The following is a 22,969-nucleotide window of genomic DNA, read 5'->3' on the forward strand; positions in this document are numbered from 1 at the left end:
GAAGCTCAAGCGGCGCTCTTGAGTCTCCTGAAGAATCTTCCTTGCACTGCATACATACACATCCAACCATCTATTCATCCCCATTACATCTAGACCAGTGTTTTCAGTAGCGTGGTAGCGTATGCAAGTAGCGCAACTCCTTGATAGTGTAAGGTATAGTGCTTGTAGCATACGCAACATACAACGTAGTGTAGTGTGTAATGTAGATAGCGTAAGCTACTTGAAATCTCATTTTTTAAGTGTTTTTTCTATGTTAGTTTAACATCTATTTTGAAATGGTGATGACTTATACCTATGACACATGGCACTACATTAAACTAATCCAAACCATCCAAATTGTTGTCTATATCATGAATTTGTGATGTTTCAATAAATAAAAAAAGAAGAAGTCACACTTGGAGATGTCTAAAGGTTGAGAGAGAGAGAGAGATTTTGCATGGAAATAAGTGGTTGATGATCCAGATTCGTAGTCAAGAACTCATAGAAATTATGCATTTTGTAAATTTTATTATATTTTCTATTATTTTAATTAAAAAATATTAAGGATTGTGTAGCTTACGCTCTACGCTATAGAGGGTCAAATGCCACACTATATGCTACACGCTATTTAAAACACTGATCTAGACATACATGTCTAACCATCCATCCAACAAACCATCCATCCATCCATGCATACATTCATAAATACATGTCTAACCATCCATCCACCTATCCAATTATCCATCCATCCAATCAAGGTATTCCATAACGGTAACAGTGGCCGTAACGACTACCATTGTTACATTTACGATATGGGTCGTAAAGGCTGTTACGGTCTTTTTTTTTATTGAAAGAAAAAAAAATTCCAAAAAACCTATATTTGCCCCATAATGTTGAAAAAAATCCAAACAACATGTATTTGCCCCATGACAAACCATTTCGGGACTCTTACGACCTTTACAAGGGGCGTAACAGGCTGTTAATGGCGATTACAGGTCATTTTCTCTGTAATAGCTGTTACGGCCGTTACAACCCCGTAATGTGTAACGGTTGCCACTGTTACCTTTACAGTGCACCATGCATCCAAGCAATTACCCAACCATCCATCCATGTGTACATGCATACACAAATCCATGTTCAATCCATCCATCCATGCATACATACACACACACACACACAAATTTATTTCATGATACAACCATGCATCCATACAAAGAATAATTTACAATATTTTGAAAATTAATTTTTGTAGAATAAACTGATTTCCAACAACAAAGACAACCATTGATCACAAGCAGGGAACCATAAATAAGAAAAAAATAAAATAAAACAAAACAGAAATCTAAACAAAAAAGTAGAAATAGTTTTTTTTTTTTTTCAAATTAAACATATATTTTTTAATTTTTGTAAATATAAATAATTAAAATTTTCTGAAAAGTCAAGAGACCAACCTGAACCAAGAGATGAGCAAACCCTCAACATCATGTTAAAAATTGGGCCCCCAATTACTTAATTTAGGCAAGAAAATGAGGAAAAATTAGTTTTCCCCAAATTTCCCAAATTTCTCCCATTTTGATTCTCTAATTTCTCGATTTTCCATTCAAATCCATGTCAATGCATGAGAATCATGCATAGACATGGATTTGGTAAGAAATCCATGCAAAAAGTAAAAAAGAAAATAAATTTCCACATATTTTCATACCTTGGGGGTTCTGGCCAATGAACTTTTAGATCTTTGATTTCCCCCCAATAATCTGTTGTGAAGAATGCTTGAAATCAGGTCCTAAACCTAATATCAGCGATAATATCGTTGATATTGTAACGATACGTGAAAAATATCAATAAGTCGGCAATAGATTACCAACCTGAGATACTTATTATCTGTGATAATATTGACATAACCGCTGATAACAGGAACACTGGTTAGTGGTTACATCACTTCCTCACAAGCATTTGATGCAAATCTTCAATGCATGTGAGACAGGTTGAAATGTGCCAAGGGTTGGTTTCAGTGCTGCACATTCATGTAATTAAACTAGCTACAACTTTTGATTAGAAAAAAACTTACAAATAGGTTTCTAATCCATCATGATATTTTCTACATGCCAAAAGTTACTGAGAATATCTACCAACGTATCTTTAATCTACCCTTGGTAATTTGTGATTGGCATGCAATCCCAAACTACCCTTGCACTAAGGAGCTAAGGAGTATCATCATAAAGTAGGAAAGAGAGAAAAAAATAAAAGTAAATAAATAAAATTAGAATACATTTAGCAAGGGTTCTGTGTGCCTTAACAACCCAGGGTACCACTTCTGCTCCAGAATTGACTTCTCCTCCCACATCTAAACATCTGTTGGCTCCCATCTCCAGCTCACACACCATGATTCTAGCAAGATCCCATTAATTTAGTCACATTTTGGATGGGCCATTTGAGGCCTAATGTATTTAAGAGAAATATATTTCTCTATTTTTCTGTATTTTGGGAATTTCTAAGAGTAACACTAACGATGTCGGTGATAGATCATATCTTGGTTGAAAATCTTCTGATGTTTTTTTTTTTTTCCTTCAGCTTTGATGCTTTAGATACTGCTTTTAACTTCATTTCTTGTTTGTTGCTGCTGTAAAATTCTGATTCCAAAATTACCCTTCATTGGGTTGGATTTCTTTCTTTTTTTTTGTCCCTTTTGGCAGAGCCATACTATGTTGGAGATCCTATCTTGCAAAGTTCTCGCAGCACAAGAGTTAGTAAGGAAACAAATGTGGGTGCTGTAAGTGGTTTCTTTAATCCTTTTTTAAAAAAAATATATATATATATATATATATATTCTTGAAGCTTAGCTAATGTTTATTGAAAGTTTGATATTATCTTGCTCTGATAATTTGATAATATGTGACAGTTTCAGATAGGCGACTATCTGAAGGGTTGAGATCCTATTGTGGCACCAATATCTTTGATTATTTTAGATATCGTGGCTTATTGGGAAAGACTATTCCAATATGATTCCATGGGTCACATGGATGATGCAGATGGTGGATGCTTACGCTGCGAATTTTTAAATTTTAAAGCTGCACTGTGTTACCTGATCGACTCCTCCATGGGAGTGATCCCACATTGAAATAGGGTAGTTTGCACTCAAGCATTACTTTATTTTAGAAGATTTACAGAGGCATGTTGATTAAGTTTCATATTCCTTGCCCTTGTAAGATACCAACGCCATCATGCTACTAGGCATTCCATAGCTTTGAACTCGTGTCACATTACTCATACAATGAGTAATGGATGGGCATAAATTTATAATGAAACTTATGGACATGAACATAGTTCATGTAGAGGATATGTTGGTGTTAGGAATCTATGCAGACATTCTCTTCCTTGAATCTACTAGACCCATGAAGGTAATAGTTCCAAGAACTGGTTTCTGTTTTCCAGTCCCAGAGCAGCCTATGATGTGCAACACCTTTTCAAAGCATGATTGCTTCTAATATTTTTCCCAAGTTCACCACAAACCAGCAAGGTATTAGGGTGGTTTTAGTCATTTCTTATCCATCGGATGTTGTTAAGGAAGTCCCTGTCAAACAGAAGTGTTTATGGCGCAATCCATTCAAAAAGCTTGATTCCTCTATGGTGCTGCTACCTCAATTGTGTTGACTTCCAATTAGTCTAACTTTAGCAAGCATCTGTCTACCTTTATCTGCTTGAGGAATAATGTTTATAATCATGTTGCTATGATCAATTGAAATGGGCCCAAATGTGCTATTATAGTTAGGAAAAGAATGTGGTACTTCTTTTCCTCCGCTGAAAGTACCCTCCTTATTTGTGGTGCTCCCTAATTCTTCAGGCATCAATAAATCATCATAAACTAACATTATTTAATCTGACTCTCTGATACCCTATTGCGATTTGCAGTATAGATATGAAAATGAATGCAAAAGTTGCTTTGAGTTAGCGATTTCTAATAAGTTGGACATAGAAATAGGTATGGCCACATGGGTGCATATGGAGACTTAAATTGTTATACAATATTTATATATATAAAAAAAAAACTTCAGCTAATATTTTCCAAATTTCCCTTGTATTATTATGTTATTTATTTTGAATGAATTTAAAAGGAAACCTATGCTAACAAAGAATAGATGGGAGCATTTTTTGTCAAATGGTTATTATTGGACTTGGGCCACCATGGGCTCATGGGCTCACTTTTGTGACTCCTAGTGGATGGGGCCCAATGGACTTTCATACAAATGCTCCCATATGGTGTTGTAAGCCCTAACCTTTTTAGGAAGAGCAATGTGATTCTCCTTGGGAGAGACTTCCTCCTTTGTTTGTTTCTTGATGCAACTCAAAACTCCCTCTCATGTCTATATGCGTCCATCAAGATGTTCCATATCTGGTGGGATACGGCCATAAAGGCTGATATGTATAGGTAACAGCCGTGGCCGTTACGTGATGCGGGGTGATATAGGGCAGTTGGTTTTTTGGGACCGTATCAGGCGTTACAGTTGGCCATCCCCCCAAAGAAAAAAAAAAACATTTTTCTATTTAAATCCATTTTCTCCTCTCTTTTTTTTTTTTCTTTTTCTTTTTTTTTTAACTTTCTTTTTTCATTTCAAAAACTCTTCTAGATCATTCTATAATAGATTTCGATCACTCTTACTATAGTTATTAAGATTAAAACTGTAGATTAAAGCGATTTAAGCAAATAGAAGCTTCGAGGGCTATTTGAAAAAGAAAAAAGTGGTATTTATGCCTTTCTTTTTTCTGATTTCTAGTTCTAATGCTTAATTGTGATGTGTAGACATTATAAGACATATAACCATGATTATAAATTCACCAGACAACCTGATACAACACTTTCACCAAAGATTGGACCATTACACTACCATAAATATGTTCAATATATATATATATATATATGGAATATTTACATTATTTTGGATTTTCTAGATATTTTTTCAAAATTTTATAGGCAAATTTTATTTATTTATTTATTTGCAACCGTTACAGGGGTCATAACAGTCGCTATGCCCCCCATATCGACCGTTATGGCCGATACCGGTATCGATAATGGTGGTGACCAATGTTTGAAATATCGGTATCGCTTTAAGTATTGCATCCTTGGGATAGAGATCATATTGGTTATCGCACGGGACATATCGTTTGTATCGCGTAATTTATCACACTTTTTGTGAAACATGGGAAACATTGGGAAAATTGGTGAAATTTTCAATGAAACTTCAGGGATTATCAAAAAAGACCTTAGTACACACATTTAAATAATATCTAAAAGAAGAAGCTCACATAATAGGGTTCCTTTGTATAGGGTCCTAAGCTCTGCGTTGTTTGACTGAACTGATACAACTATGTTCAAATTGAATGCATAACATTTAGAGTGTATGTGATGATCATTTCATCAAACACTCCTAAATACTTCGAAATTAGTCTCAATTGACAGCTAGTTGAAGGGAAATTTCGAAAAAAAAAAATATTTTAATATTTTTTAAATTAAAAATGATTTTTATTTTCCAAAAATTGGCAAGGACTTAACAAATTAGTAGATCAACCCTCATACATGCTTGATTTCATGTTTGGAGTGCAACGTTGCAAGTAATTTAGGAGAATTTAGGGAAATTTCCCCAAAATTTCCAAAATTAGACCACCTATACTCAAATTTCAAAATTAGAGTGTATGTGATGATCATTTTATCAAATACTCCTAAATACTTCAAAATTAGTCTCAATTGATAGCTGGTTGAAGGAAAATTTCAAAACAAAACATGGAAAGCATGAAGAACCAATGGATATCGAAATTAAAGCTCTAATTCCATGATTTTTCATGCAAAACATAAAGAACCAATGGATTTGTAACCATTTAAAACCGATTTAACATAATTTTAATAAAAAAGGGACCAGAAATTGAAAATACTCACTGGATCAAACATGTGGGATATATTGGCACTACTTGTGCGTTTCGTATTACATAGTTGGGATGCAATATATATCGTGGGATGTATCGGCCAATATCGTCGATATTTAAAACATTGGTGGTGACCATTACGACCACCATTACTGATACAGAATACCTTGGCATCCACAAGGTGGTTTTCCCTACACTGGCCAATCCTAATCCGTACATGTGAGAGAGAGAGAGAGAGAGAGAGAGAGAGAGGATAATAGCAAAGAGGAAGAAAATGTGAGGTAGAAAAAAGATGTTGCCAATCAATCTTGTTTGTTGATTAAGGTTGATCTTTGCCTAATGATCATCTATGTTATTGGATTTGAGGGGTGAAGAATTGTCTTTCCTTCACATGATGGTTGGATTTTGAAGCATCAAATCACTGCTGTTTTCATCCACTTCATGGTCCAAATAGCATTGTCAGTGGATGTGCACAATGTTTCATGTACATGTTCTATGTAGGGCTGTCAACGGGCAGGTTTGGGGTTGGTTTTGCCTGGATTTTGAACTGCTTTGTGCTAGGCCTATTCCAAAAAATTATTTTGTCAAGCCCGAGCCTGGCCCATTGACACCCCTAGTTCTGCGACTAATAACATTATTGGTTGGCTTATTTTTTCCCCCATTTTCTATTTTTTATTTTTGAATTTACAGAGGTTATTTGTGGAAGTAATCTCCTCTAGTGGGACACCAGGTAAGCATCCACCTCTTCCTTTTGGGTGCTGGTCTGTGAAAGAGACCCCACCCATGCATGGACCCATTGCCTAGTCGGAGCAACAATCTCTTCTTGTCACGCCCCAAATTCGGAACCCGGGCTCTACTACTTTCCAAGTCCTGAACTCAGGTTGTGGCAGCTACCTCGCCACTTACGAGACTTGGTGAACAAGTTAACCAACTTCCCAAACACCAAATTTGGTTCATGGCAGAGGGAATTTTTTTATTTTTTTTTGAAAGGTTAAGCTAATTATGTGAGCAACAACTACTGAAACTAAAAATCTAAAAAGGAACATCGTCACATTCAATATCGACGAATACATCCAAGAGGCGGACCAGTTCCTTCCAAGGAAGGGTGCTCCGCCTAACATACCTACATACATCATCCCAACATTAAACACAAAATAGTACAATCATCTCAACAATAATGGAGGAAAAGGTAGCAAAACTCTGACAGCTCTGCGACATAAATGCACCTTAGTGTGGCAATTTGATTTATCTAGCATTATTTATGATAGTATCTACATGACTGTTGTTGAGATGATTGAACTATGTTGTATTTAGTGTTGGGATGATGTATGTGGGTATGTTAGGTGACCCTTCCTTGGAAGGAAGTGGTCCGCCTCTTGGATGTATTGATTGATATCGTATGTGATGATATTCTTTCTTAGATTTTTAGTTTCAGTAGTTGTAACTTGCCTAATTAGCTTAACTTTTCTAAAATATAAAAATCCCTCTGCCATGAACCAGATTTGGTGTTTGGGAAGTTGGTTAACCCATTCGCCAAGTCTGGTTAAGTGGTGAGGTAGCTACCGCAACTTGAGTTTGGGACTTGGGAAGTAGTAGGGCCTGGGTTCCAAATTTGTGGCATAACACCTCTCTTTCTCTCTCTCTATTCTAAAAAAAAACTCTAAAGGTAAATGAATGGGAGGAAAGAGTGGTGTTCTTTACCAAATCATTGAATGTTGAAAAGAAAAAGAACACCTTGACTAGCCATTCTAAAAAAAAAAAGGAACACCTTAAGTTATAATTATAATTTACAACTAAACTGCCTCCATTGTTACTGGAACTCTCTTGGACACAAAAGGAACACTCGAATTATCATTTCTAATCGTATCCTATTATTTTGTTATTTTTATGTTTTTAATTTTGTATCAAAGTCAAAGACCAAAAATTGGAATGCTTGAACCTATCTCTAAGACCCACCTGAAAGCCCATGTTGCAATTTTTGACTTAAACGCTCCCCGAAGTGTCCCTTGGATGCAAAAGGAACCCTCAAATTATCATTTCTAATTCCATCCTAGTATTATGTTGATTTCATGATTATGATTTTGTATCAAAGGCCAAAATTTGGAATGCTCAAGCCTGTGTTATTTTGTTGGGATTTCTCTTCTCTCATCAAGAACATAGGAAACATAGAATCTTCAATAAATCATAACCAGTGTGCACTTGTATTTTGCATTTTGTCTTCTCTGACCTAGAGTCTGGGTAAGCCTTGGCTTTATACTTGGTTCAATGGCTCCTTTTGGAAACTCTCTCGTAGTTGATGCTGTGATTTGAACGCATCCCTAGCCTTGCCTTTCTTCATAGAATTTTCTTGCACATCTAGTTCACTAGAAATGAAGGATTTTCAGAAACACCAAAGTGATTTATTATTTCCAGCACACAACATATAATTTTCTTTATTTAACACTCCGTGGATGGAAAGATCACAAGCTGCCTTCATAGGTTCCTGAAATCCACCTTGTGCCAGTTGTTACCTTTTCTACCAAAGCCTATGCCATTAGGGCTGTCGATGGGCCAGGCTCGGGCCTAGCAAAATCAAAATTTTGAATAGGCCTAGCCCAAACACTTGAAAATCCTAGCCAAAGCCAAACCCAGGCCCGACCCATTGACAGCCCTACATACCATGAGTCCATGAGACAAGCAACAAACTTCACTAGCCTAGCTAGTCTCATCCTCCGTTTCTTCAATGCACTGTCAATTTTGAAGATTCCACTGCTTTTTTCTTGTTCCAGCAAAATAAAATGCTTTGTTCAAGCTCCTTGTTGGGAAAAGAGAGAAGATATGCAATTTCCCTGAAAGGAAAATTTCAAAGGCCTTGCATAAAAAATTCTGGAACTTGTAATTGTATTTTGTATATTGTTCCAATGTCTATATTGGAAAAAATAAAAATAAAAAATTGTACCCACTCTTGGCTATGTCAATGAAGCTACAACAGAAGAGCCTCCACCGAATAAGTCATGTCTTGGACATGGTTTGTGCAGTGTGAGGCAATTGAGAGGCAGCATGAGCAGAGGAACATCATAGAGATGAGAATGTTGAAATGAGTGTATGGGAATATGAAGGATACATTTAGATGAGGTCATCTGAAATAACTGAAGAGTGGTCCCAAAAGGAGAGAAATGTTGGAGAGCCAACTGAGTTGGTTTGTCCATGTGCGAAGCGAGGAAACTTCAGTAAGGAACGTAATTAAGGTTCAAGGGCCTAAAGGGAGAATGATGGAAAGACCTGAAATGACTTGGATGAAAGTGGTGAGAAGGGATAAGGAAGTTTCTTCGGCTACTCTTGAGTATAGGGCCCTCTGCATGATTTTTTTTTTGACAGGTTACAAATTATATTAAGAACTAAAAAGGATAACAGGAAGAGAGCTGCACCGCCGAGGTAGCAGGGCAGCTACACTCCTATAAAGTGCAAATTACATCCCTTTAATTTATCAACATTAGACGGCCATTCGACTAATAACCGCCTTGCTCTACTAGCTATGGATTCCGGCAAGTTGGCGATCCCGTTGAAGCATTTTCCATTTCTTTCTTCCCACACAGTCCACCAGACAGCGAGAAGGGACATTCTCCATAACTTGGTCCTCCTTTTACCCAATCTCGGGCCATGCCATGCCATGCCTTTCGGAATGCCTTTAGGAGTCCTCCTGTTGAATTTGGAAAGGGCCTGGAAATATCAAACCGAGCTAAGATTTCTTGCCAGTTCCGGCAAATGAAGGAGCAATGAATGAAGAGGTGGTCCATTGAGTCCTCATTAGCCATGCAGCACAAGCATACATTAGTGATAATCATCCCTTTTTTACTCAAATTGTCTACTATAAGGACCTTTTTCTTACCAACCAGCCAGCCGAACCCCACTATCTTTGGAGGAACTTGATATTTCCATACATGATTAGTCAGAATCTCTTCTCCAGTTAGGGAAACGCTGTCAATGCTCCTATAGAACGATTTAACCGAGAATTCTCTTGATTTGTGAATTTTCCAAACTATTTTGTCTACACTACCCTTGTCCAGCTTGACAACGTGGATACGATTCAAAAGGGCAGCATAGTCTTCAACCTCGTGATTGAGGAGATTTCTTCTACACTCTTCATTCCACACCACTTCACCCCCAAGATCAGAGTAACTTCCAGCTACCGTAATGGCCTGATTTGAGGCAATGCGGAAAATACGCGGGAATTCATCTTTCAACACACCGTCACCCACCCAACTATCATACCAGAATCTTGTTCTATCATCTTTCCCTATATCAATTCCAATCCTTTTAAGGACCTCCTCCTTTATGGATAGCAGCCCCCTCCATAGCCCCAAAGCTCTGTATTTGGATGAGTCTTTGGTCCACCAACCTCCCTCTAAACGCCCATACTTTTGACTAACATATTCCAGAGAGTACCATCCTCCGTCCCTAGCCTCCATGTCCACTTACCTAAGAGGGCCCGGTTCATACTTTTTAGGTATTTTACTCCTGCCCCTCCTTGAACATGCATACACACCTCCTTCCACTGCAGTCCTCTGCATGATTGGCCAACATGATTCATAAAAGCCGAAGCCAAATAGCTGGGACAAGGGTACAATGATGATGACAACATGTTTGCAGCTTATGTACTAGTAACCAAATGGCTATGTTGTACACTTGCACATTTTGTACTCACCTAAGCCAGGCAGGATATCAAAATGTCTTTCAAGAATGTTGTTTGACCCCTAAGAGAAGGATACCATGGCCTTATCTGTCAAGCGGGACAGGGAGCCAAGTTGGGAAGAACATTGTTGCCATCTTGTGGCCTTCAGGGTTTTTCTTTTTTGGTTCATTGTGGCTCCATAAATACCAATAGTAAATGAATAATGATAGTATATGACGAATAAATACTGAAGTTACTACCAATTGGGCCTAGTTTGTCAACTTCATGACACTGATAAGTGGGGATTGGGAATCTTAAACGTTTGCTATTTTCACATGACAATGAGAATCTTTATGACTAATGCTCTCTTCTTCCTTTTTTCTTTCCTTCTTCTTTAATTGTAACGAGTATTTTCGGGTACAAAGGTGTGGTGGATGATGAGAGATTATCCTAAAATAGAGAAAATAGCGTGAAGCGATCATGCATAAACCAAATGAAAAAAAAAAAAAAAAAACAAAGCTACTAAGCACAAAATTAAGGAAACATTTGTGGACCCTAACCCACACCAAGATGATATATTGCCAATTGTGAATAAGATCAGGGAGGGAAACCCCTTTGATCACAAGATTGGGAATGGCCCAGCTTGCAACCATGAATTGTATGTTCCGCTTGGACAACACCACTAAAGATTCTGTCCTCGAAGATTACGAAATTTGTCTCTTTCCCAATCCCCTGAATGATAGCTAAAGTACCATCTTTCAAATAACATTATCTCAGGTGTGAAACAGATTGTCTTCAAACCCAACGAGATACAAGAGAGAAGCATTAATAATATAGGGCACCCTAAATCCTTGAAGTAACAAGTAACAACAGACTTCTATTGAGAAACTACAATTTAGGAAGGTTGGTTCCAATGATTTCTTGCTCTCCTTGCACTTTTTTTTCAAGTGGCACCAGAATTTTATTGAAAAGAAAAGAAAAGAAAAGAAAAGAAAAGAAAAAAATCAGCAAAGAAACTTACAGAGGGTAAATGAGAAATGATCCCAAACTCAGCCACTAAACAATTCATCTGAGATCCCAAAACAAACCAATATATCTTCCCGTTTGCATCCTGCTACCCTTCAAGGTGAATCTTGCTTCTGACAGCTCTGTTTCTTGTGCTTTTACTGAAAAAGCTCACCCCCCAACCAAGAGAGGAATGGATATGTTCAGATCAGCCACACCCTTGAACAGGATTTTGACTCTCCCAACTTTGATTTCTTTTCTACATACAACCTTCTGGACAATGCCGATGCTGCATCTAATTTTGGTAAAGGTATCTACATCATGCATGCATCAGAAAATACACCCAATCTCTGTTCTTCTTGACGAACCAATAGTATCACTCCACCTTGAAAGCATTTTCATCGGTCCTCCCAGGATCTCCCAATCTTCATGCAGGATCCTTTCTGCTTCATTGTCTGACAGAAGAAAAGGCAGGACTGAGTGCCTATCCCCTATCACTCCAACAACAAATTGTTGATTTTCATTTATCATTCGCTCATTTTTCTACAAACTCCAAAGAATGCTTCAAAAATCCACCTTGCCTACGAGAAATGCATTAAGCATCAGTCTCCTCACAGCAGCCAAAGTTTCCTTCCGCACAACCCTCACCTTCTCCTCTGAGACTTCCTTCCAAGCCTTAGGGATCGCCATCAAAGCAGCAGCCCCGTGCACCTCGTGAAAGGATATTTGACTCTCTTCAAAGAGCTGGAATATTCTCCACCCCCACTTTGCTAGCACATCTAGAAGTTTGCTGCCTGAGTCTCCTGTCGAATGATTCCACCCTTTCTTGTTTTTTGCCATGCTTTATTAGGTTTATTATCAACTTCCCCCTGCCTAACGTCCGGCTGCTCCTCCTGGACACTTCATCAAAGTATTTGGATCTCACAATGGCACATCGTCTCCATAATCCAATTTCGTGATTCGTTGCTACTACCATCTCTATGGTCTTCTTGTAGTCTTCAAACAGAGAAAAATATTTTCTGCGCTCTAGCTTGGGTCAAATCCTGCCATAAAATATGGTGGATGGTCCTCTCTTTCCAGCTGCTCAAAATTATGATGTGTATCTAACACTATTGAAAAAGTATGGACAGTTGTGTCGTACCTCATCATCGTTGTCATCAGAATCTTCTTACCAATCTCCCAGCAAGTTGGGGTAAGCTTTTGATAGGTACTTGTAATTGTAGAACTTCTAAGACATCTTACAGAAGGAATTATAGGATCCTCAATGGGAGGCTTTTGACAAATGCTCAGGTTTTCTGACAAGTGGTGACCTTGGCCCTTCATAATTATGGATACTGGAATATGTCATTGCAATTTAGTTATTGTTCCCTGTTTAAGGCCAAGTATTCAGAATTCAATTCACTCATGCATCCTAAATGTGGCCTAAACTTTTGGTATAAAGGCAGGTACTCAAAAAGCTTACAAGATAAATGCTTAGTTGCAGGATCCTTCTAACTGGGTGCTGCTCCCACTTTGGACTCACACTCTTGCCCCTGCTTCCTAACTAAATTGTATACTCGTTTACATTTCGAAACAGCCACTTCCTCACTCCAGCACCAAAATCTACTGCTGATTAGCTTCACACTTCATGCAAGTATGGATAAATGACACATTCTGCTGGTTAAAAAGGATTCAGAGATGAGATTGTTCACTACTCTGCCAGACATATTATAGAAAATAGAACATGGTATGAACTTACCAACAGAATCTGCTCAGTACCACATGAACTTGCCAACAGATTTATTGATTCTTTGGTATGAACTTGCTGACAGAATCTGCTCTGGTACCACGTAAAGTTGCCAACAGATTTATTGATTCTTCAGTATGAACTTGCCAACAGAATCTGCTCTGGTACCACATGAACTTGTTAACAGATTTATTGATTCTCAGCAATTACCAAAGGCAAAACTTACATAAAAAATCCTGAAGAGTTTAAATGATAAGGTTCCATACAATTCTAATCAAAGAATCATTAAAAATCTGTAGAATGAGATCATAGAAAATAATAACAATTTGGTAGATAAAAGCTTAAGCTGAACTTAATTGTATGCAGTGTTGTCATGTGCAGTGTTCGAAATATCGGTATCGCACAATGTATTGCACCCTTGGGATAAAGATACGTATCGGTTATCGCGCGGGATATATCGTTTGTATCGCGTAATTTATCGTACTTTTTGGGAAACACGGGGAAACATTGGAAAATGGTTGAATTTTTCAATGAAACTTCAGGGATTATTAAAAAAGACCTTAATACACACTTTTAAATCATGAAGTCTCAAAAAAGAAGTGCACATAATAGGTTTCCTTTGTATAGGTCCTAAGTTATGCGTTGTCCGATTGAACTAAGACAAATATATTCAGTATCCACCTCGTCCATCCGTTTTTTCATATCATTTTAAGACATTATCCAAAAAATAAAGCAGAACCAATATTCAGATAGACCATACCATAGGAAACAATGGTGATTGACCACTAGTGGGCCACAAAAGTTTTGGATCAAGCTGATAATAGTTTTTTCTCTTCATTCAAACTTATGTGAAGTTATCAGCAGATTGAATGCCTAATAAAATATGAGAAAAAATAAGGTGTACCCTAAGAAGTTTTTAATGGTACCTTGTTCAACTGCCACTATTTCCTTAAGTATGGTCCACCTGATAATTAGATCTTCTTAATTATTGGGATCATGCAGTAAAATGATCTGAAAAAATGGATGGACAAAGTGGATACAGAATACACATGTCAAGTAGAACAAGGTAGTGTGCCACAAAAGTTTTGGATCAAGTTGATAATAGTTTTTTTCTTCATTCAAACTTATGTGAAGTTATCAGCAGATTGAATGCCTAATAAAATATGGGAAAAAATAAGGTGTACCCTAAGAAGTTTTTAATGGTACCTTGTTCAACTACCACTATTTCCTTAAGTATGGTCCACCTGATAATTAGATCTTCTTAATTATTGGGATCATGCAGTAAAATGATCTGAAAAAATGGATGGACAAAGTGGATACAGAATACACATGTCAAGTTGGGTACCACGGTAGGAGCCGTACGGTCTTGGGTGAGGCTAGGGTCTCGCCTAATCTGCTCTCTGCACGCACTTAAATACTCTCTTATAGTACTGAATAAACTCTGTTGGGCCCACCGTTAATGTACATGGTTTATCCACGTCGTCCACCGATTTCTAGCATTTTAGGGGTTGAGCACAAATTTGAAATATATACTAAGCTCAAATAGACCACACAAAACAGTAGGAATAATGATTTTCACCGTTGAAACCTTCCTAGGACCTACAGTGATGTTTATTTTTCATCTAATCTGTTCATAAGATCACAAAGACATGGATGAAGGAAAAGAACAAAGATCAGCCTGATCCAAAACTTCTTTCGCCCCCAAGGATTTGTTAATGATAGCCGTTCAATTTGCACTGTTTTCTATGGTGTGGTCCACTTGAGCTTTGGAAATGCTTTATTTTTTAGGCTAAAACCATAAAATTATCTGGTAAAATGGATGGACGGAGTGGATAAAATACATGAATTATAGTGGGCCTCACTGCTCACTACACCTTCCTAGCACACTGGAAATACGTGCGCTGACTGACGCCGATTTCCTGCCAAGTTCCTGCGCTCAAAACCTATGTGGGGCCACTACGATGTTTGTAAGAAATCCACCCCGTCCATTGTTTTTTGAGCTTATTTTAGAACTTGAGAACAAAAGTGAGCAGGATCAAGACCAAAGTGGGCCACACTAAAGGAAAAGGTGGGTAGGGAAATTCCTACCGTTGAAATCTCCCTGGGGTCGACGGTGGTGTTTACATGCCATCCATACTGTTCATAACATCATTCCTACTGGGATGAATTGAAAATACAAATATTAGTCTGATTCAAAACTTCTGTGGCCCCACGAATATTTCAAGTGTGGACGATTAATCCTCACGTTTTCGGCGCACTTGAGTATCGAATCTTGCTCATTTTTGACCCCATGTCCTAAAATGATCTCAAAAACGAATGGACGGAGTGGATTCCTCACAAACATCATAGTAGGCCCCACCTAAGGTTTCAAGCGCAGCTGCGCAGGAACTTCCTTCGAAAAGCCTTTCGTAGGAAATATGCATCCAGCGCTGACGCTCCTCAAGCTCGAGTTGTACTAACGTTTCAAAGTTACATGGCACAACAATAATGTATTTATTATCTCTACACCATTCATGAATTTGGAGAAATCATTTCATATCATGAACTCAAAAATGATTAATATCCAAAGCTCAAGTGGACCACACCACAAATAACAATGGGGACTGATTCTCACCGTTAAAACATTCGTAGGGCCCGCCATAACGTTTATTTTCCATCCAATCTGTTAATTAGGTCACATATACCTGGATGAAGAGGAAAAATAAATATCATATTGATCCAAAACTTTTGTGACCCCCAAAATGGTTTCAATGGTAGACTCTCAACTCCCACTATTGTTTACAGTATGGTCCACTTGATCTTTGATCTGTCTTATTTTTACGCTTAGGCCTTAAGAAGAGCTCGCCAAATGGAAGAACGGTTTGGATATAACACATACCTCATGATGGGACCCACAGGGCTTGGTGACGTCAACACACCAGTAAGCTCAGTGGTGCACGGTACTCCATTTCCTTAAAAAGGGGACTCAGACGCCCTTTTTTTTAAACAGAGACGTTCTGTAATAAGGCTGGAACTCTAAAATTTCAACCAAATCTCACGAATCGGCTAAGATTTCAACAGATTTCTCTCCAAAATCGGAGATTTTATTTGCGGTAACCTACGAACGGCGCTTTGATTCGAATGGCCCTCCAAATGGAAGCTTCCGATCACGGAGATCTCTTCCGCAGGTACCAAAATCCATCATCTGGCCTTTTTTTTTCGATTTTTTTTCGGATAATGACACTATCCCAAACGATATTTGGCATTTTTTTTTTCTTTTTGGTCTCTTTCAAAGGAATTCGTATCGCTGGACCATGTAACCGATAATATCAGCCGATAGTATCGATATTTCAAACACTGGTCATGTGCGACCCGCATATAATTGCATATGCGCATATCCATATGCAAATTGCATATACGATCATGGCACAGATGCAATCACATATGTGGCATATGCGAAAATATGCGATCGCATACAGCATACGCGATCACATATTGGCCATGGCACATTGATTTTTATTTTTATTTTTTTGCAAAAAAACAACATTTTGCCTATAAAAAGGCTTCCAAATCTCCTCCATTTGCAATATTCTCACTCCAAAACTCTCTTACTCTATTTTTCTCTTACATTTCTTAATTACAAGTGGTCTTAATCTCTCTCTCTCTCTCTCTCTCTCTCTCTCTCTCTCTCTCTCTCTTAGAAGTTGGAAGATCAAGATTCAAGCACTTTCAAGTTTCAAGGATGATAGCTTGTTGATTTTCTACAATAATAAATAAATAGCTTGTTGATTTTGTTGTTACTTCTTGTTAACTATATTGTTAAATGTGGATGACTTGATGTTTAATTGATTTTCTCTCTCTCAAATGTATTTTAGATATGTAACATTAGTTATCTATTAACTTAGAAAAGTTCTCCTTAGTTTCTTAAATTTTTTTACATTTTTTTTTGAATTTTTCCCTATATATATATATATATATATATATATATATATATATATATATATATATATATATATATATATATATATATTAATATTTATTTGTGTTTTCCCTTAAGAAATGCAGTCGCATATGCGATTCGACAACATTGATTGTATGTACTATCTAACATAGGAATTATTCGCTCCCCATACATCAGAATGTGAATAGTGTTCCCATAGGCATATGCGATCGCACATGATCGCATATGCGATTCGACAACATTGATTGTATGTACTATCTAACATAGGAATTATCCGCTCCCCATACATCAGAATGTGAATAGTGTTCCTATGCGCCGATTTGGTACAAGTGGGTCCATGGTATGGTGATCCTGGCCTTAATCTGATCTACCTCTCCTTGATCATTGGATACCACAAGAATCTTCTAGACTGGAAGACCACAGCCCTTTGATCAGTGGAAAGCAAATAACCATTAAGAAAAAAAGCACATAAATGGTCTGGAGAAGAAGGCCAAAGATTGGATATTTGGATGGCCAATATTTTACATTATGGGGATTTCTGTGCATTTCCTATCTACGTTGGTTTGATCCTGTGTTTTAAATATCGATGATATCAGCTGATATATCCCACGATATGTCTTATATCCCACCTGTGCGATACGAAACGCATAGGTAGTGCCGATATATCCCACTTATTCAATCCAGTGATCATTTTCAATTTTCGATCCATGTTTTTATTGTAAATCACGTTAAACTAGTGTCAAATGGTTACAAATTTATGATTCTTCATATTTTATATGAAAAATTGTGGATTTTGAACTTTGATTTCAAGATTTAGGGGAGATGGTCGAGTTGTAGAAAATTGAGAAAAATCAAAAAATCAGTTGCAATCTTTGTATCCAAACACAAAATTAAACATGTATGTAACTTGATCTAGTGATTCTTCTTTTGCTTTTAAATGTATTGCTTGTGTTTCCATACATTTCTTACGTTTATAAATTATATGAATAGACTTTGAATATACTTGCATCAGTTCAGTTAGAAAGCACATATATTAGGACCCCATATAAAGGAAACCCCCATTATGTGCAATTTTATTTTTTTTTTTGTAATGCTTTGATTTCAAAGTGTGTATTGATGTCTTTTTCAACCATCCTTGAAGTTTCATTGAAAAATTCAACCAAATTCCCAATGTTCCCATGTTTCCCAACAACAACGATACATTATGTGATACAACCAATATATCCCATGCAATAACAGATATGTATCTGTATCCCAAGGGTGCAATACATTACGCGATAAAAATATTTAAAACATTGGTTTGATCCCATCAAATCAATGGTCTAGCACTCCAGCTCACCAAGCCAAGGGCCCTGCTTTTTCGGGTAGGGTGCATCAAGTTGTTATGCATGCCCTGATGCATTGGAATATTGTAACTCTTGTAACATACCCTTTTTCGGGTAGGGTGCATCAAGTTGTTATGGATGCCCTGATGCTTTGGAATATTGTTACTCTTGTAATATATCCTTTTAACTACTACTTCTTGGTTTTGATGTTGGAGTAGATATAATGGCCTCTCTCTCTCTCTCTCTCTAACTTCTCTTAATAGATTCAACTGGCTGCTTTCTCAAACATTTGATCACACTCCACTCACATGATTTTACAAGATCCAATTCAGTACCTCCATGAGTCCTAAATTATCTGCTTCCAGGAGGCTGCATTGACAAAATGATGTAACCCACTTGTGTTTGGTGGGGGCTCATGTAGTACATGTGTGGGTCCCTACATTTCAGTGGGACAGTGGAATAGATAACTTGGTCCTCTCTTGGAGTACCATTATTCTATCATTTCATTTCTCAAAATTGCACATCCATGGAAACCTATATGATAACTAGTATTTAATTCCACTTCAGGCACATGACAGATACAAATACGAGACACATCCTCGTGGCCCATATGAAGGGGCTGGTTCGAGGAGAACTGCTGGGTGTATGGATCTTCAGGACAAGTTCGCTAGCTACCCATTGGCTCGAAGATCTTCTATCAGCAGTTATGGTGATCATGCTCCTGATCGGAACTCTGCGATGGAGATGGATGATGATTCTGTCAAGGAAGCTTCCGAGTTCAGCACCAAGAACTATGGGACATTGCTCAAGTACAAGGTAGAAGGGAGATCTGTTTCCAGCAAAGATCGCCGTCTTCATCTTTATGAAGGAAATGTTATTGCGAAAGAATCAACTTATCCTCGAGTACAGAATGATGATACAGGCAGCGCGTTTCATAGAAATGAATACTTTGAGGCTGAAGCTACTGATTCGGTACTCCGGCACTATGCCTCTCTTGATGCTGAGGACAGACTACAATCTAAAAAGATGACAAAGGTTCCAATAAATGCTTGTTCTGATTATTTTTGAAGGGCTGGACTTCTATGTACATTTTCCACCATTTCTTCATTTGATACTTTCGGTATACATGTTGGTCAATCAATCATCCTAGTTGGGGCAGAATTCTGGATGGAGCCTATCTTTAAACTCACATTGATAAATGGTGCTAACCATTTCATATCATCCTTTAATTTCAGGCCTTTCACCGTTTTCTTCTTAACCATACTTTTCATGGGCACTAGTTGGATGATTAAGATTGTTCAATGTGTCATTTTTATGGTTTGCTCCAGGCCCATGATTTGGATGGTCAGGATCAGCATACATGTATGCCGCCAGATGAGCCATTGGTATTCAAGAAAGGTGGAAACAACACATCTAACCCTGAAATTAACTTTCCAAATGTCAATCATTTCATGATGATATTTAGTTCTGAAATGGGTCTCTGGCACTCTTTGTGCAGGTGAAAAAGCTTTTTAAAGAGAGGAAAACAAATAAAGATGATGAAAATCCAGTTCGTTTAAAGACGCTTGTGAAAAGTGAAACAAAGGTGGGTGGATGTTCATGTTCGTATTTGTGAAATTCTCTTTGGTTTTGCTTTAGTTCTGACTGCCACCTTTCTTAAAATGTTACGTCTGTGAAGATGGGGAAGAAGATTAAGGGCAACAAATTACAGGGACAGAATTATGCATCAACATTGGCTTCTGCTCAGGAATTGCCGTGGACAAAACCTGTTAAAAGGTTAGTATCACAAAATGCTTAAATTTAGTAGTTGTAATCTTAGACAACAATTCTAGGCTTCTGCTCATTAGTATCATATGTATAGAGGTGCTGTTCAGAAAAATGATCACCACAAAATCTTCACCATTCATATGGCCATGTCTAAGGTTAGACTGTTCATCATCCTTTGAGACCCATTGTAGAAGACAGCCCAGGATCGAAAATTGAAAATGATCACTGGATTGAATATGTGGGATATATTGGCACTACCTGTGCGTTTCGTATCGCACAGGTGGGATATAAGATATATCGTGGGATATATCGGCTGATATCGTCGATATTTAAAACACAGGATCAAACCAACATAGATAGGAAATGCACAAATATCCCCATAATGTAAAATATTGGCCATCCAAATATCCAATCTTTGGCCTTCTTCTCCAGACCATTTATATGCCTTTTTCCGTAATGGTTATTTGCTTTCCACTGATCAAAGGGCTGTGGTCTTCAAGTCTAGAAGATTCTTGTGGTATCCAGTGACCAAGGAGAGGTAGATTAGATTAAGGCCAGGATCACCATACCATGGATCCACTTGTACCAAATCGGCACATAGGAACACTATTCACATTCTGATGTATGGGGAGCGGATAATTCCTATGTTAGATAGAACACAATCAATGTTGTCAAATTGCATATGCGATCATGTGCGATCGCATATGCGTATGCGCATATGCGATCGCACAATCACATATACGACCGCATATTTGTAAAAAAAAAAAAAATTTGAAATATATATATATATAGGGAAAAATTCAAAAAAATGTAAAAAAATATAAGAAACTAAGGAGAACTTTTCTAAGTTAATAGATAACTAATTTTACATATCTAAAATACATTTGAGAGAGATAAAATCAATTAAACATCAAGTCATCCACATTTAACAATATAGTTAACAAGAAGTAATAACAAAATCAACAAGCTATTTATTTATTATTGTAGAAAATCAACAAGCTATCATCCTTGAAACTTGAAAGTTCTTGAATCTTGATCTTCCAACTTCTAAGAGAGAGGGAATGTAGGGGGGAGAGAGAGAGAGAGAGAGAGAGAGAGAGAGAGAGAGAGAGAGATTAAGATCACTTGGAAGTAGAAAATACAAGAGAGAGAGAGAGAGAGAGAGAGATTAAGACCACTTGTAAGTAAGAAATGTAAGAGAAAAATAGAGTAAGAGAGTTTTGGAGTGAGAATATTGCAAATGGAGGAGATTTGGAAGCCTTTTTATAGGCAAAATGTTGTTTTTTTGCAAAAAAATAAAAATAAAAATCAATGTGCCATGGCCAATATGTGATCGCGTATGCTGTACGCGATCGCATATTTTCGCATATGCCACATATGCGATTGCATCTGTGCCATGATCGTATATGCAATTTGCATATGGATATGCGCATATGCAATTGCATATGCACATATGCGGTCGCACATGACCAATGTTCAAAATATCGGTACTATCAGCCGATATTATCGGTTTCACGGTCCAGCGATACGAAATCCTTTGAAAGAGACCAAAAAGAACAAAAAAATGCCAAATATCGTTTGGGATAGTATCATTATCTGAAAAAATCGAGAACCGAAAAAAAAAAAAAAAAAAAGGCCAGATGATGGATTTGGTACCTGCGGAAGAGATCTCCATGATCGGAAGCTTCCATTTGGTGGGCCATTCGAATCAAAGCGCCATTCGTAGGTTACCGCAAATAAAATCTCCGATTTTGGAGAGAAATCTGTCGAAATCTTTAGCCGATTTGTGAGATTTGGTTGAAATTTTAGGGTTCTAGCCTTATTACAGAACATCTCTGTTTAAAAAAAGGGCGTTCGAGCGCCCTTTTTAAGGAAATGGGGTACCCAGTAAACAATCCTAACCATCCAACCGGTACCCGGTAATCAATCAATTCAAATGGAAAATTGCATTAAGCCCATCAACAAGTAAAACTCCGGTCATGAGATGGTTATGTTCATCCAATCAATGACATTTTTGGGCTATAGCCTAAGTGAAACCCACCAAATGGACAGTCTAGTACACTATACATATGGCCATTATTACAATGGAGATTGGGTGCCATATATTTCTTTATGTAGCTCTACTTGTAGAAAATATTCCCCGTTTTACTACATCATATGCACGCAATCATCTATGAAATCTTGATGTAGAATGGGGAACACCACAATATGACATTGATACTGTGTGAATATGGATTGTAGTTGTAAAATTGAACTATAAAACCTAATTATTTATAAGCTATTGATACATTGCCTATTTTGAAGTTTCATTGTCAGTTGAATCAAGAGAAAGATTCTTTCTTGAAGGACCAAGCGGAGAGAGAATGGTGGTCATAGAATGGTGGGTAGATGGGGAGGGACTGTGGAGAACGACTTACGAGAAAAGGTTGGCTGGCGGGGATCATGTAGAAGAGGAGCAACAAGGAGACATGGGTGAGTAGATTGAAGTGGGGAAATAGAAAGGGGAAGGGACGACAATAGATTTTCTCGGAGTTAGGGGGATCTGAGGGAGCTTCCAACCCCGTTTTTTGAGAGATATTCGACAAATTGGGGGGAATGGCACCTCAGAAGGTCATTTGGAGCTGTGGTACAATCATGGAGGTTTTTCTCCCTAGGGATAA

General features: G+C 37.6%; 2 protein-coding genes across 5 annotated transcripts in view; one reads left to right on the plus strand and one right to left on the minus strand.

Annotated features, from left to right (window-relative positions):
- LOC131251212 (homeobox-DDT domain protein RLT2) overlaps positions 1-22,969 on the plus strand; it is a 66,656-nt gene that overhangs the window by 22,940 nt on the left and 20,747 nt on the right. For 3 of the 4 annotated variants that reach the window (XM_058251802.1, XM_058251801.1, XM_058251799.1), the window contains exons 4-7: positions 2,673-2,749; positions 19,110-19,577; positions 20,041-20,127; positions 20,221-20,318. In XM_058251802.1, the coding sequence (XP_058107785.1) occupies positions 2,673-2,749; positions 19,110-19,577; positions 20,041-20,127; positions 20,221-20,318 (730 nt within the window). The remainder of the gene's footprint in view (positions 1-2,672; positions 2,750-19,109; positions 19,578-20,040; positions 20,128-20,220; positions 20,319-22,969) is intronic. The other variant, XM_058251800.1, reaches the window with a different exon arrangement.
- LOC131251213 (uncharacterized) lies at positions 11,518-13,125 on the minus strand. Its single transcript, XM_058251803.1, has 2 exons — positions 12,128-13,125; positions 11,518-12,006 (listed from the first exon to the last, which is right to left on the minus strand). Exons 1-2 carry the CDS (start codon positions 12,389-12,391, stop codon positions 11,950-11,952), a joined length of 321 nt encoding a protein of 106 aa, XP_058107786.1. The 5' UTR covers positions 12,392-13,125; the 3' UTR covers positions 11,518-11,949.

Source organism: Magnolia sinica, chromosome 7 (genome assembly GCF_029962835.1).
Source record: "Magnolia sinica isolate HGM2019 chromosome 7, MsV1, whole genome shotgun sequence".
NCBI classification, from domain to species: Eukaryota; Viridiplantae; Streptophyta; class Magnoliopsida; order Magnoliales; family Magnoliaceae; genus Magnolia; species Magnolia sinica.